Raw genomic sequence first — 15,361 nt, 5'->3', positions numbered from 1 at the left:
TATGATCTCACAAATATTCCCAGTGAATATGCAGTGGAGGTGAAGAATAGATTTCAGGGACTAGATTTAATAAATAGAGTCCCAGAAGAACTATGGACAGAAGTCCACAACATTGTTCAGGAGGCAGCAACGAAGTACGTCCCAATGAAAAAGAAAACCAAGAAGGCAAGATGGTTGCCTGTTGAGACACTGGAAGTAGTCCCATCAAATAAACCCCTCAAATCAATGGAACTTACATAGAAGCTGATATACTCAGTTTCTAGTGTGATGACGATAACAACAACAATAACAACAATAAGGACCTGCCACTTGACCTTATTAGCATTCTGACTTTGATATGAGTTTTGACACATTACCCTCATTGTTGGGGGTAATTTGTTCATTTATGGGTATTTAAACATGGATCCTGCTGTCTCTTTCCTGTCTTAAAAAGCATTCTTCCTTCTCTATGGGAGCTTTGCTGATTGGAGAGCGAATTCAGTTTATAATTCTTATAGTGATTAGTTCAGTTCAACCATTTAATCAGCTTGCTATTGATTTGGTGAGGGCAAAATAGCCCAGTTTTAATCGTGCTCCATTTTGGGGGTGATATCACATTTTTTTTGTGAACCAATTGTTGGGAAGTCTGTATATTTGGAGGTTATATCCCTAGTACCAGACAACTGATTCTAGAATGTAATCAGGATCTGGTAGAAGAACATAAACGAATTGGTGTAAATGTTCACATTGTTGATTTTTAGGTTGCTTTTCGCACCTGACTAACTACCTGGAATCTTTAGCAAGACCACCTGATGCAGTCTTGATTCTGAGCTAACAATGAAAATTTTCATTATGTGCATCCATTTGGGTTGGCTTTATGATGATCACAGATAACAACCTTTTTCCTTGGCAGGAGTCTTATGCAATGTTGAATAAGTATGAGTTACTGGTGGCAAAGGAAGAGATAGAAAAAGTAGACACACTGCGCTATACCTGGGAGAAACTGCTGGTCCGAGCAAATGAAGTGCAGAATGAATTAGTAGCATTACAGCCTAAATTTAGAGGAGAGCTGATAAGTACAGTGGAAATATTTGTTGAAGATTGTGATCAGTTTTACTTGGATTATGACACGGTACAGTAATACAATTTATTGGAAAATATGTATTTATTATTTTTATATAAATCATTTTGAGGGGAGGTGGTATGGGTGGTTTGGGAGTTGCCTGAAAGCATGTGAAATGATAAACATCAAAACTGGAGTTTAATTTTCTGAACATGATTATTTAACATCCATGAGACTTGTGTAACTTGCTTGCATTATATATTTATTAATTAAAATATTTTCATCCAGCCTGATAACTGAGGATGCTAGGAAGCCATACAATAAAGTCAACTTTAACAGTTTAAAACTATTTTTAAAAATAGCAGCAATTTATACAGTCTTAAAACATATTAATCTGACAAATGAAAAACAAAACCTATTAAAAAATTTAAGACAATTTAAAACCAAGCACATGTGCAAATTTGGATCAAACCAAGTGGCCTCAAAAGCTCTAGGTCAAAGCCATATGTTTATTTGGCACCAATCAGGCATCTAAAAGGATAGTATTCTATGACTAGGATATGCAAAGAAGCCCCTCTCCTAATTTCTTCCACAGTACTTTATGTCCTCTAATAGGATTAAGATGAAGGTCTCTGCAACATATCTTAATGTCCCTCTACATTTCTGGGTTGGAGTCCCTGGTGGCGTAGTGGATTAAAGCCTTGTGACTTGAAGGTTGGGTTGCTGACCCAAAGGCTGCCAGGTTTGAATCCCACCCGGGGAGAATGCAGATGAGTTCCCTCTATCAGCTCCAGCTCCATGCGGGGACATGAGAGAAGCCTCCCACAAGGATGGTAAAAACAAAAAACATCCAGGCATCCCCTGGGCAACGTCCTTGCAGACGGCCAATTCTCTCACACCAGAAGCGACTCAGGTTGCTCCTGACACGAAAAAAATAAAATAAAAAAATTCTGGGTTAAGTATTCATGAACTGGATTATTTATGGATTACTTCATCATTGCAGTAGTGTATAAATAAAAGTTATAAATGTTTCAGTTTCCCCCTGAAAGAACCTTCCTCTAGGTCCTCCAGCATGATTCTGTGGTTAACAGAATATGGAGATAAAACTATTTTATCTCCAGTCCAGGCTTTTAGCATCTCCTCACTGAGAGAATTCCAGAATTATGGTGTTACATACAATAGAATTCTTATATGGAAGACATTTTTTCACCAGCATAATAGAATGGATGCTATCATTTGTTCTGATCCTGCAGAATTTTGGGAAATGTAGTTTAGGGAAGCCAAGGACCTCTCTAGCTGAGAACTTCATAGTTCTACATTTCCCAAAATGTTGCAGCAGCAACTCCAACAACTGCCTCAATTCTATAATGCTGGTGGGAAAAAGTCCACAGAAATACCTAACCCTTGGGAAGGATTACTATGATTAGGTAGTTCTTAAAATAAGGGCTGGTTCACATATGCATACGGCATAGGAACCAGAATGTTTACAAGTTCTACTAAGACTGTTAAAATAAGCCACAATAGAGATCGCAGACAATAAATCATTAAAGCCTATTATGTTTTCCCCCCCAAAAAACTTTAGGCTTGACATATATTGATATGAAACAACATCTTTCTCTTCCAGAATGGCCCCATGGTTGCTGGTCTTGAACCCCAGGAAGCCAGTGACAGGCTGATCATGTTCCAGGTACATCAGTAACAGGATTAATGAAGTACTACATCATCCTCAACTCTTATATGTCACTAAATATAATTCAGCGGTGGTTCTGAAGGTATCCTACTTCAAGTTCATGCCTTTCCTGCTCATGGTGGAAGGGCATTGTGTGAGAAAAGTGATTCCCTCTCATCCAAAAAACTATAAGTATAATTCTGCTAGTTTCTTTGGATGATTTTTTTCCTGTCACTATTCCCCTACTAATATACAATATAATAACCTTTCTCATGACTCCACTCAGTCAACCACCTTTACTTAAAATTTAAAAAGCGTTAGTTTTTTGTTACTTTTCATTTCTGCAATATATAATATGTGATTATCAGAACTGTACACAAAATTCTAGGGCTAGATTGGATTTGCAACACAGGCAAACTTTTGTTCTGAAACCAGTGCAGGAAATCATCTACAAGTATGTGTGTGTTGGGAACAAAGTAGGTGGAAACAGGCAGTTTTGCATTGGTATGTTTTGTCTATGCATTAGCCCTATTAGATGTTCAGCAAGTATTTCTAGTTCACATGTGCAAAGAGGAGTATGCTAGCTCTGCCTCTCCCATTATTGTGCTTTCTTGATGTAAAACATGATTATGTGAACAAGAGAGCCAGTTATTTTCGCCAGAACACTGTCTTTTCCATGTTCATGTTCACATGGTGACCCTTCATGAGTACATGAGTACAACAGGCTTTCACATGAGAAAAGTGATGATAGGGGTGTGTGGGGAGAGACATCCTTCTTCTCACTGATCATATGGGTACCACATTCATATCTCAGCAGCTGGAACTATGATAGCCAGATGCTCACAGGGAACTCCATGGTTGGTGAGGAACAATGGCAGTGACACATGGATAACTCATCCTGTTCTCTGATTATGATGATGGTAGTGTGCATGTGGATTAGGCCAAAATGGACATGATCCAGCTGTCCAGGTGGCTACAAAACCCAAGGATACTCCAAAATTCCTGCAAAACTCAGATTTATCTCCCAACTTTGCCTACAATGGAGAAAAGTTGAGTTAAGGGCAAAAAAATCATGAACCTTACAAGAAGTCATGGTGTATCTATGCCAACATTAATAATATTTATATTTTAATTAGTATAGCTAAGTTCTATGGACAGGATAAAGGAGAAGAGGGAAGGACTATTGTCTTTCCAATTGATTCAAGCAAAGTTTGTTTGTTCTTCCACATTCTTAACTTTTGCCATTCTGAAGTTGCTTGCACTGGCTTCCCAAAGTGGTATAATAATTTTATTTCTTAAGATCTCAAGCATTGTGAGTATACTTACTCTTTCATTTTTAAACTATAGAATCGGTTTGACAATCTTTATCGGAAATACATCACCTACACTGGAGGCGAAGAGCTGTTTGGCTTACCAGTGACTCAGTACCCACAGCTCCTTGAGATAAAGAAGCAGCTCAGCTTGTTACAGAAGCTTTATGGTCTTTACAACAGTGTCATTGAAACTGTAAATGGCTATTATGATATCCTCTGGTCTGAAGTGAACATTGAGAAGATTAATAATGAACTCCTTGAGTTTCAGAACAGGTGGGTAAATATGGAGGCATTAAATCTTTGTTTAGCACAAGTTAATGCGACCTCTTATCTGGAGTGGGCTGTAGGGAGCATGTATTTACTGCTAGAATTTGGTGCTAGTCTTTAACTTTGATCTTTAACTGTTTTCTCTCAAAGAAAAATAGATAGAAGGTTTTGCTTTAATTAATTGTTTTTTAAAAATGTAATCCTTTTTAGAATCTATATTGCTGAACAGAATGATTCACGGATTTTATTTTCATCCTAGATTAACTTCTCAAATTTCTGATAATTGGGAAAGTATGCAGGTTTTTGCTTTACATAGATGCAGGTATGCTTTGAATATCAATGGGGACATTGTATATAGGGCCTCCTTTAAATAAAAGTTCATTAAATAGAAACTACCCTTTTCTTTCTAGAACTATAGATCAGAGTAAGGAATGTGTGGCTGTCCAGATTCTTGATCTGCAGCTCTTATTATTTCTCATCATTGTCTCTCTACCTAGGGCTGATGGGAGCTACAACCCAGCATCATTTGGAGGGACATATATTTCTCATACCTGCTATAGATAGATTAATAACAACAACAACAACAATAATAAAAACAACTTTATTTTTGTATCCCACCTCCATCTCCCCAAAGGGACTCGGGGCGGCTCAAATGGGGACAAGCCCGATCAAACATGGGTTAAAAGCATAAAAACAAAAAATAATATAGTCCCCTAAAGGAACAAAGATTCATGCATCCATTTTGCAAATTAAAAATCGAACCATGAAGTTGTAGAAGACGTTTAAGTGTTAATGAAGGTTTCTTTCTTAATATACTTTTTGCATGTTTCTGTTCTTCACCTGAAATATTGCAGTAAAGACAGAACTGGATTTTCATCATTCAAGGAAAAAATCAACTGAATACATGTCTTAGATGACTTGCATATAACATTGCATTCTTCCTTTAAAATGTGCATGTATTAAGCTATTCTGTGGTTTAAGTTGACCTAGCTAGGATTAGCTGAATTGCTGTTATGACTTAACTGCCCTTTTAGAATTGTAAAGAAAGATAAAATATATGTTCTTACATATATGGGATAGCGAGACACTACGTCCGTCATCTTCGGTAAAATGTCTTGGTGTCTTACTGGACCCTCTGCTCACAATGGAGGCCCAGGTCTCTGTGGTGAGTAGATCTGCTTTTTTCCATCTACGTCAGGCTAGGCGACTGGCTCTCTACTTATCTAGGAACAACCTGGCTACGGTGATCCAGGCGACGGTCATCCTGAGGCTTGACTACTGTAATGCCCTCTACATTGGCCTTCCTTTGTCAGTGATCTGGAAACTGAAGCTGGTGCAGAATGCGGCAGCTTGTCCTCTCGCCGGGGTGCTGGCGAGGTGGCGTATCACCCCAATCCTTCAACAGTTGCACTGGCTTTCGATTGAGTACCGGATTACTTTCAAGGTGTTGGTACTAACTTTCAAGGCCTTACATGGTTTGGGGCCAGCGTACCTGAGGGCCCGCTTATCCCCCTACCAACCCCAGAGATTATTTCGGTCTAACGACCAAAATTTGCTTGAAGTCCCTAACATTCGGACCTATCATTTGTCTTCTACTAGGCATAGAGCCTTCTTGATTGTAGCCCCTTATCTATGGAATGCCTTGCCAGTTGAAATTCGAACTACCCGAGACCTACTTGCCTTTCGGAAAGCCTGTAAAACCTTTCTCTTCCGACAAGCCTTCGATGGGTGAAAACTTGGGGCTATGTCCGTTCTTATTGTTATCTAAAGCTAACTGTATTGTTTTATCTATTTTTGTAAACCTCTCCAAGGCAAATTGGGAGTAGTGGTATACAAGTCCAATAAATAAATAAATAAATAAATAAATAAATAAATAAAATATTTTTTGAATATTACCCTATTAAGGTAATGACAGCTGCAATCTTGGAAATAATACTACTGAATTATTGAGACTGATACATGGGTAGTAATTCATAAAATGATGACTGTGTTGTGAAACCTTTTGAACTGAATGTTAAGAGTTAAGAGGGCAGTTATTGTTGGGTGTGTCTTTGTGTGTATGTAGGTGCCGTAAGTTGCCACGAGCTTTGAAGGAATGGCAAGCTTTTCTGGATCTTAAGAAAACAATAGATGATTTCAATGAATGTTGCCCTTTGTTTGAGCTCATGTCCAATAAAGCCATGATGGCCCGTCACTGGAAGCGCATTACTGAACTTACAGGCCACAATTTTCATGTTGAAAATGAAACTTTCAAACTGAGAAACATCATGGACGCACCTTTGCTGAAATATAAAGAAGAGATAGAGGTACTAATATTGACAGGTATACGAGGAATCCTATAGTGTGTGGTATGGCATTCCCAGTATTGAAATGTGGACTGCTAAAAATATCAAAGCCCAAACCAACTGAGAAATGGTCAGTCACTTGTTTTTCATTTTGATATTTTAAAAATGTTAAGCAATATGTACATATGGTGTTTGTTTGTCTGTCCTATGACTTTCTAAAAGCTAAATTAATGCTTTTGGAAGCAAAAAGGCAATCCCAGGAGTCACCTGGAGGGAGGATGGGCCAAATACATACACAAAGCTTTGAGTGACAGAGGTGACCCTCGCATATCTACTTTGCTTCGTCGCAGAATCTTATTCTTACACAGCTGGTGAACTGGTGTACTTGAAAAACTTGTTGACTGGGCAGTATGATATCTGAGTCGAGAAAAGAAATCCCATCCATCCTTTTAAGACCCAAGAGGTAATGAGTAGGTAATGGATATAGCCAACAGCACCAGGGATAACTTATCCAGTGAGCAACTATGAACCGGTATGGTGTTGTATATCCATGCATGGATATACCCTCTACTTCCACTATAACTGCCTTAAAGGTGTAGGTGTTATTTCCCTCCCACCTTAATCATCATGTAAGAATCATCATGTAAGCAGCTTTTGATAGTGGAATGCCTCTCTGTCCAACTGTCCAACTAATACATAGGTTTAAGTCATCAACTAATCTTCAAACAAAGATTAAATTACATTAGCAATTGGTAATGACAGAGATATGATCATTCGACAATGGCATCAACTCATTATTTAAATGAAACATTGTATTCCTAAATACTAATCATGCATTTGTTGCCCTACAGTTGGAAATGGCCTTATGGCCATCTTAATTAATTAATTAGCTATATTTCTAACCTGCACTCTCTCACCCCAATAATAACAGAAAATAACTAAAAATAATACAAGAAAATAATAAAATATAATAAATAAAAAGATAACTTACAATAAAATTAATAAAAAAATACAAATAACGTCAAATAAAAATTACACAACAATTTTTAACCAATACCACCACCACTTTGCCACAGCAACGCGTGGCCGGGCACAGCTAGTAATATAATATATTGTATGTACATACAGCTGCTCTGAGTTCCCTTCGGGGTGAGAGGGGTGGGATATAAATGTAGGAAATGAATAAATAAATAATTTTGGACTTAGGCTCGCCCAAAGCCTGAAATGACTTGAAGACACACAACAACAACAACAACAACAACCCTAATTAACCTGACTATCTCATTGGCCAGAAGCAGGCCCACACTTCTATTGAAATCCTGATAGGTTTATGTTGGTTAAAATTATTTTCATTTTTAGATATTGTATTGTTCTTTCATTGTTATTGTTGTTGTTTTGCACTACAAATAAGATATGTGCAGCGTGCATAGGGATTTGTTCGTTTTTTCCCCCCAAATGATAATTTGGCCCCTCAACAGTCTGAAGGATTGTGGACCGGACCTCTGCTTTAAAAGTTTGAGGACCCCTGCATTAGAGAATATTCCAGATACTGGGCAGGAAGTTTTCAAGTTCTCTATCTTAATTTTGGGTTTGATTTGGTAGGATATCTGCATCAGTGCGGTGAAGGAAAAGGACATTGAACAAAAGCTGAAACAAGTGATTGCTGAGTGGGACAACAAAATGTTTACTTTTGCTAACTTTAAAACCCGTGGGGAGTTGCTCTTGAGGGGAGACAGCACTTCTGAGACAATTGCAAGCATGGAAGACAGCTTGATGGTTTTAGGGTCTCTGATGAGTAACAGGTAATATAGAAAACCTCCTGTTGCCTTCTACTTACATGTTTATGTGACTGTTTAAATATCTTGGCTAAATATGTTATTTATTTCAGATATAACACACCTTTCAAGGTTCAGATTCAAAAGTGGGTACAATACCTGTCCAACACAACTGACATCATTGAGAACTGGATGACAGTACAGAATTTGTGGATATACTTAGAGGCTGTCTTTGTAGGTGGAGACATTGCCAAACAGCTTCCAAAGGTAGGAGATTTTACTCGGTCCTGTGCAATTTGAAGATATATTTTGACGACCTGTTCATCAGAAATGGTTGGCTCTCACAGTGTAATAAATATCCAAATATGTAAGCAAAAGTCACATGGTTATTAAAGAATAGCATGAGAAATTCCAAAATTACTGATATAATGAGTATAGAATTCATAGGAGATATCATCTTCATTTGTATCTTTAAACAGGAAGCCAAGCGTTTCTCTAATATTGATAAATCATGGGTGAAGATCATGACCAGAGCCCATGAAATACCAAATGTGGTCCAGTGCTGTGTTGGAGATGAAACAATGGGACAGCTTCTTCCACATTTGTTGGATCAACTGGAAATTTGTCAAAAGTCACTTACAGGGTGAGGCTACCAATAGAGAAATCCTTGAGTAGCCCAGAGCCAATCATGTTTGCATTCAGAAGCCTAGGATGGATATTTTGAGATCTATAACTCCTAGCATCTTGTTATCAGAATATTTATTTTAAAATACGTCAGTTCAAAACATATTCAAAATTGAATGGCACTGAAGGTAGTTATAGGAATAAGAGTACTTCTGGCTATTTTAGTAGTCCATCTAGCTATGGCTTTAGTTTTTGCTTAATAACTTCTCATTTAAATTATGTATGTCTGGAATATAAGCAACCTTCATCAGTTTATGCAACAAATGGCTTACAATGCTAGGCAGGATCATCAGAGCATTTTAATCCCTTTGGTAACTGGATTTGGCTCAACCTCTATGACTGATAGTATATTCACATTTGAGAATTCTCAGCTTATTTGATCAGTGACCGGATAGCATGAAGCTGAATTTACAAAAGCAATCTTTTACAAACTCACTCATTTCTTGGGTTTTTTGTTGTTTAATTCCAGGTATTTGGAGAAAAAGCGGCTTTCGTTTCCCCGTTTCTTTTTTGTATCAGACCCTGCTCTTCTGGAGATCCTGGGCCAAGCTTCAGATTCTCACACAATCCAGGCTCACTTGCTAAATGTTTTTGATAACATCAAATCAGTGAAATTTCATGAAAAGGTTTGTGTGATTGTAAGACCAGTCCTATAAGGGGATCAAAACTTGTTCTGAGTACCTGACAATGTCCTATGTATAAAAGTCAGAAAGATAGATCCTGTATTATATGTGCATCTTAGTGAGGAATGGAAATACTTAGTACTGCTCAGGCATCTTAAGACTGTAGAAGTAATTATGTGAGGAAAGGGGAAGGTATTGTAATCCCATTACTGCAACTCACTCTATACATTGAGAATGACATTCTGGAAAGTCTTCATTATGTACAGGGCCTCTCCAGGATTCTCAGCGCTGAAAAATCAGGGTTTTGGATCATGCATCAAGTCTAGAGGCTAGATCAGTCATATTTCAGTATGATTTTATGGTGCAGAATTTCCTGTTTGTTGGCTGAAGCACTGTATCATGTTTTCATAATGGCTGAAGCTACATTTTTCTCACTTTTGAAATTTAAGATAAATATAGCTTTATAAAATAACTAGCTGTGCCGGTCACACGTTGCTGTGGCGAAGTATGGTGGTATGGGAAATAAAGTATTGAGAAATTGGTGGTAGTTAAGGTAAAGGGTAAAGGTTTTCCCCTGACATTAAGTCCAGTCGTGTCTGACTCTGGGGGTTGGTGCTTAGCTCCATTTCTAAGCCGAAGAGCTGTCGTTGTCCGTAGACTCCTCCAAGGTCATGTGGGATGACTGCATGGAGCGCTGTTACCTTCCCGCCAGAGCGGTACCTCTTGATGCACTCACATTTGCATGTTTTCGAACTTCTGGGTTGGCAGAAGCTGGGGCTAACAGTGGGGGCTCTCTCTGCTCCCCCAATTAAAACCTGTGGCCTTTCGGTCCAGAAGTTCAGCAGCTCAGCGCTTTAACACGCTGCACCATCAGGGGATATTATTTCCTAAAGATTGTGAATATATAATATTTCTGCTTGTTTTTTTGTCTGTTGGAGGCAAGTATAAATGCTGCAATTAGGGAAAATGATTAGCATGTAATGGCCTTGCAGCTTTAAAGCCTGGCTGTTTCCTCCCTGAGTGAATTTTTTGTTTGGAGGTGTTAGCTGGCCCTGATTGTTTCCTGTCTGGAATTCCCTTGTTTTCAAAGTGGTGTTGTTTGCAATATTTTATGTGCTTCTACTGTCTGTGGCCCTCAGAAAACAGAGGATTTGCCAGACTTTGATGATAGGACTACTTTGTTGGGAGGTGTTAGCTGGCCCTGATTGTTTCCTGTCTGGAATTCCTGTTTTCAGAGTGCTGTTCTTTATTTAATGTTCTGATTTTAGAGATTGTATTGTTCTGTTTTATTATACCACAGTAATTTTTATATATTCTGATTTTAGTGTTTTGGAATACTTGGAGCCAGATTGTATTCATTTTCATGGTTCACAGCACAATAATAATAATAATAATAGTAATGATAGTAATAATAATGACTTTGGTAATACACACTGCTTCACTCCCTTCTGGAAGAATCCTTTCTTGGGAGGTATTAGCTGGCCCTGATTGTTTCCTTTGTGGAATTTCCAATTTCCCTGCTTTCAGAGTGTTGCTCTTTATTTACTGTCTGGTTCTAGAGATTATATTGTTCTGTATTATTCTATCACAGTAATTATTTCATATTAAAGTAGAATCTAACTTATCCAACATTTGCTTATCCAATGTTCTGGATAATCCAACACAGTCTGCCTTTTAGTAATCAATGTTTCATTGTGATATTTTGGTGGTAAATTTGTAAATACAGTAATTAGTACATAGCATTACTGCACATGGAACTACTTTTTCTGTCAAATTTGTTGTATAACATGATGTTTTGGTGCTTAATTTGTATAATGATTACCTAATTTGATGTTTAATTGGCTTTTCCTGAATCCCTTCTTATTATCCAACATATTCACTTATCCAACGTTCTGCCGGCCTGTTTATGTTGGATAAGTGAGACTCTATATTGATAATCTTATATTATCTGCTTAGAACTGGATTATATGAGGCCCCTTCTTCACAGCTGTAATAAAATGCACACTGAAGTGGATTATATGGCAGTGTGGAGTCAAGATAATCCAGTGCAAAGCAGATAATATAAGATTATAAATGGGTTATATAGCTGTGTGGAAGGGCCTTGAGTCTACACTGCCATATAATCCAGTGCAAATTAGATAATCTGTGGAAGAGGCCTAAGTGAGGCCTAACTCTGCCTGTCCCCTGGGCTGAGTGGGTTGCTAGGAGACCAATTGGGTTGAGCTTAGCCTTCTAACTGGCAGCAATTGGATAAAAACAATTATTCCTCTCCCTCTAATTAGGATTTTATTTTTCTTTTCTTTTTGTTGTATCAACCTAGAGGCGTGGATGATGGGTTGTGTTGTCAAATTTTGAGGTTGGGGGGCCTGTAGTTTGTTGTTTTGTCCACTGCCGTGATTCCATAAGACAGATAGATAGATAGATAGATAGATAGAAGTAGGTCAAAAGATTATAAACAGATAGCAGATTAAGGTAGCAATCATGTTATTTGATGCCTCAACCACTAGCACTAGCTGGAATTTTGGAGATGTTCTTACACAAATGTGTGCATTCCTACTGCCCAGCTATACTTCTTAGGCAGGCCAGCAGGAAAAAAGCTTCCACAAATGTAAACTTTGTGGCTCAATTTGAGGAATCTGAAAAGGATCTCAATAGCAAGGAATGTTCAATTTAAATTATAAAAAAGTTTAATCTTAATAGTTGTCTGTTGGTGATGTTATATTGTCTACAAGTAAAATAGTCACTGGAAGCTCTGTGCATCTTGGAGACAACCAGTGGTCCATTCAGCTTGAATATGGGATTTTTTTTTTAGTGGAGACAAGCCTTCTAGTAATGTAGAATGCTTGAGCAGGGCTAAAGAATTTACTCACTTGTGAGAGTAGTTTAAAAGAATGTGAAAAACAAACATTTGAATAGCTTGGTAAAAAAAATTCACACTGATTTACATTGAATTACAGATCTATGATCGGATTCTTTCCATTTCCTCTCGGGAAGGTGAGACAATTGAATTGGAAAAGCCTGTAATGGCAGAAGGAAATGTAGAGGTTTGGCTCAATTCCCTTTTGATGGAGTCTCAGGCCTCATTACATCTTGTGATTCGACAGGCAGCTGCAAGCATTCAGGAATCAGACTTTCAGCTAATAGAATTTCTTTCTTCTTTCCCTGCACAGGCAAGTTTATTTTCCTTCTTTCTTCAAAAAAAAAAAAAAAAAAGAAAAGAAAAAAAAAGAAAAGAAAAGAAAAGAAAAGAAAGAAAAGAGAGAGAGAGATGATTATGACCCCAATTTTGCAAGATATGTTTCAATACAAAAAAACAAACCCAGTACATACTAATAGTTTTGCCAAGAAGTCTTACCCATAATGGTCTCTAACAGTGCAGCCGTTGTTTTACTGTTGCTCTTATCTCAATATTGGATTGCTGTTAGACAGTAATTCTCCATCATATGTACATCACAACTGTGGGACAAATATATGCATCTTTCAGGTTTTGTTCATCTGCCAGTACCGTATATACTCAAAGATAAGCCGAGTTTTTCAGCCCTTTTTATGAGCTGAAAAAGCCTCCCCCAGCTTATAATCAGGTCAAGTCAAGCTGGCAGTGGAGCCTGGAGTGCGTTGCTTGCAATATATGATATATTTTTCTCTCATCTTACCCTCCCTTATTAGTGTTTATTTTTCCAAAGTCTCCCAAGGGAATGTTTTGAAAAGAGAAAGAAGCCCTTGCAAAGTCACGAAGAATATATATATATATATACACATTAATCTTATAAAAGCATTTTCCCCGAAATATTTGTTAATCTCTGCTACAGATATCTAGGCATTTCCCCTTGCAAGCCTTTGTAATCCCTATATACTTTTATATTTGTATCTATCTATCTCTATATACATTAATTTTATATATGAATTTACCTCTCATATGTTTTCGGGTCTTTGCAAATCTTATATACATACAGATATCTAGAGATTTCCATGTACCTGTATCTATGTGTATACATTATTTTATATATGAATTTTCACCTCACATGTTTGCAAGTCTTTGCAAATCCTATAGAGATATAATTATCTATATATAGAGAGATGTCTATATAGATATATATGAATACAGATATATAGGGCTTGCAGATATTGTAGGGGAAATGCACACACACAAAGATTTCTAGATAGATATAAACATAAATATATAGGGCTTGCAAATATTGCAGGAGGGAAATGCACATATATAGAGAGAGGATTTGCAAACTTAGTGGGAAATGCATGTGTGAAATTAGTATATATAATTATAGATCTGTATCTAACTCTACATTATGTAGGTATTGAATGCTTGACTGTTACTATGTTGGAAACTGGCCTGAGTCCCCATGGGGAGATAGGGCAGGTTACAAATGAAGTTATTATTTTATTATGACACAGCAAACAAGATAGATATGCTGGATTTCGTATCACACTTGTTTGCTGTGTCATAATAAAATAATAACTTATTATTATTATTATTGTTAATACCATATTGTTCTTGTTGACCCTACTTTTCCACTTACAGAGCTAGTTTACTGTTTTTCTTTGAAATACTGTAAATATTCAAAAACCTTTAACCTACTGATGCCTCAATATAATTTCATTGGGATCTATTTCCATTTTGAAATTTACCAGTAGCTGCTGCATTTTCCACCCTTGGCTTATACTCGAGTCAGTAAGTTTCCCTAGTGTTCTGTGGGAAAATTAGGTGCCTCGGCTTATATAATATAATATAATATAATATAATATAATATAATATAATATAATATAATAATTATATAAGTCGACTTATACTCGAGTATATACGTATATTTTTTCACTCATAGGTTGCCAGCTGCCACAATAAGGTGCATGTGCAACAGTTCATTGTGCATAATTACTTGTGATATTAAATGCATCATTTTAATTCACATTCAGATTTTTAAAAATACAGTAGAGTCTCGCTTATTCAACCTTCACTTATCCATTGTTCTGTATTATCCATTGCAGTCTGCCTTTTAGTATTTAATGTTTATGTAGTCAATGTTTTCAATACATTGCTATGTTTTGGTGCTAAATTTGTAAATATAGTAATTACTACATAACATTATCGTGTATTGAACTGCTTTTTCTTTCAATTTGTTGTAAAACATGATGTTTTGGTGCTTAATTTGTAAAATTGTAACATAGTTTAATATTTAATAGGCTTTTCCTTAATCTCTTCTTATTATCCAACATTTTTGCTTATCCAATGTTTTGCCAGCCCATTTCTGTTGGATAAGCGAGACTCTACTGTATATAAATCAAGAATAGACAAAATTGATTTTGATTAGAAAAATGTCATGTAGGTGGAGGAGGTACTTCAAATAGTGATTTTAAAAATAATTCCTATTGCCATTCTTGAATCACGGTTTACAATGCGAACTTGAAACTGCTGTTACTTGAAGTTGGAGAGATCAGCTTTAAATCTTGATTAACCATAATAACTAGCTTTTATTGACCATAATAAACTTTAGTGCCAAATGGACAGAAGTGAATAAAATAGTTAGCTAAAGGGCTATCAGATGAAGTCTTCTATTTCAAAGTATCCTTTTCAAATTAAGACAATCCACTAGGTCAGTCGTAATTTATTACTATCCAGTCTTAATAGTTTACTGCCCTCATCTCTAGCACTTAGTCCCATTCTTAATTTTATTGTCCCACGTTTGCACA

General features: G+C 36.9%; 1 protein-coding gene across 7 annotated transcripts in view; it reads left to right on the top strand.

The window, feature by feature from the left end:
* The window catches only part of dnah5 (dynein axonemal heavy chain 5), a 299,154-nt gene that overhangs the window by 79,924 nt on the left and 203,869 nt on the right, over positions 1-15,361 (top strand). For all 7 annotated transcript variants that reach the window (XM_062979391.1, XM_062979388.1, XM_062979389.1 and 4 more), the window contains 9 exons: positions 893-1,111; positions 2,667-2,729; positions 4,059-4,297; positions 6,357-6,597; positions 8,179-8,378; positions 8,465-8,618; positions 8,831-8,994; positions 9,505-9,661; positions 12,616-12,828. In XM_062979391.1, coding sequence (XP_062835461.1) covers positions 893-1,111; positions 2,667-2,729; positions 4,059-4,297; positions 6,357-6,597; positions 8,179-8,378; positions 8,465-8,618; positions 8,831-8,994; positions 9,505-9,661; positions 12,616-12,828 — 1,650 coding nt within the window. The remainder of the gene's footprint in view (positions 1-892; positions 1,112-2,666; positions 2,730-4,058; positions 4,298-6,356; positions 6,598-8,178; positions 8,379-8,464; positions 8,619-8,830; positions 8,995-9,504; positions 9,662-12,615; positions 12,829-15,361) is intronic.

The sequence above is a fragment of the Anolis carolinensis genome, chromosome 4 (genome assembly GCF_035594765.1).
Source record: "Anolis carolinensis isolate JA03-04 chromosome 4, rAnoCar3.1.pri, whole genome shotgun sequence".
Lineage (NCBI taxonomy): Eukaryota > Metazoa > Chordata > Lepidosauria > Squamata > Dactyloidae > Anolis > Anolis carolinensis.
Note: the sequence above shows the minus strand (reverse complement) of the source record. Positions and strands in the feature narration are given on the sequence as shown.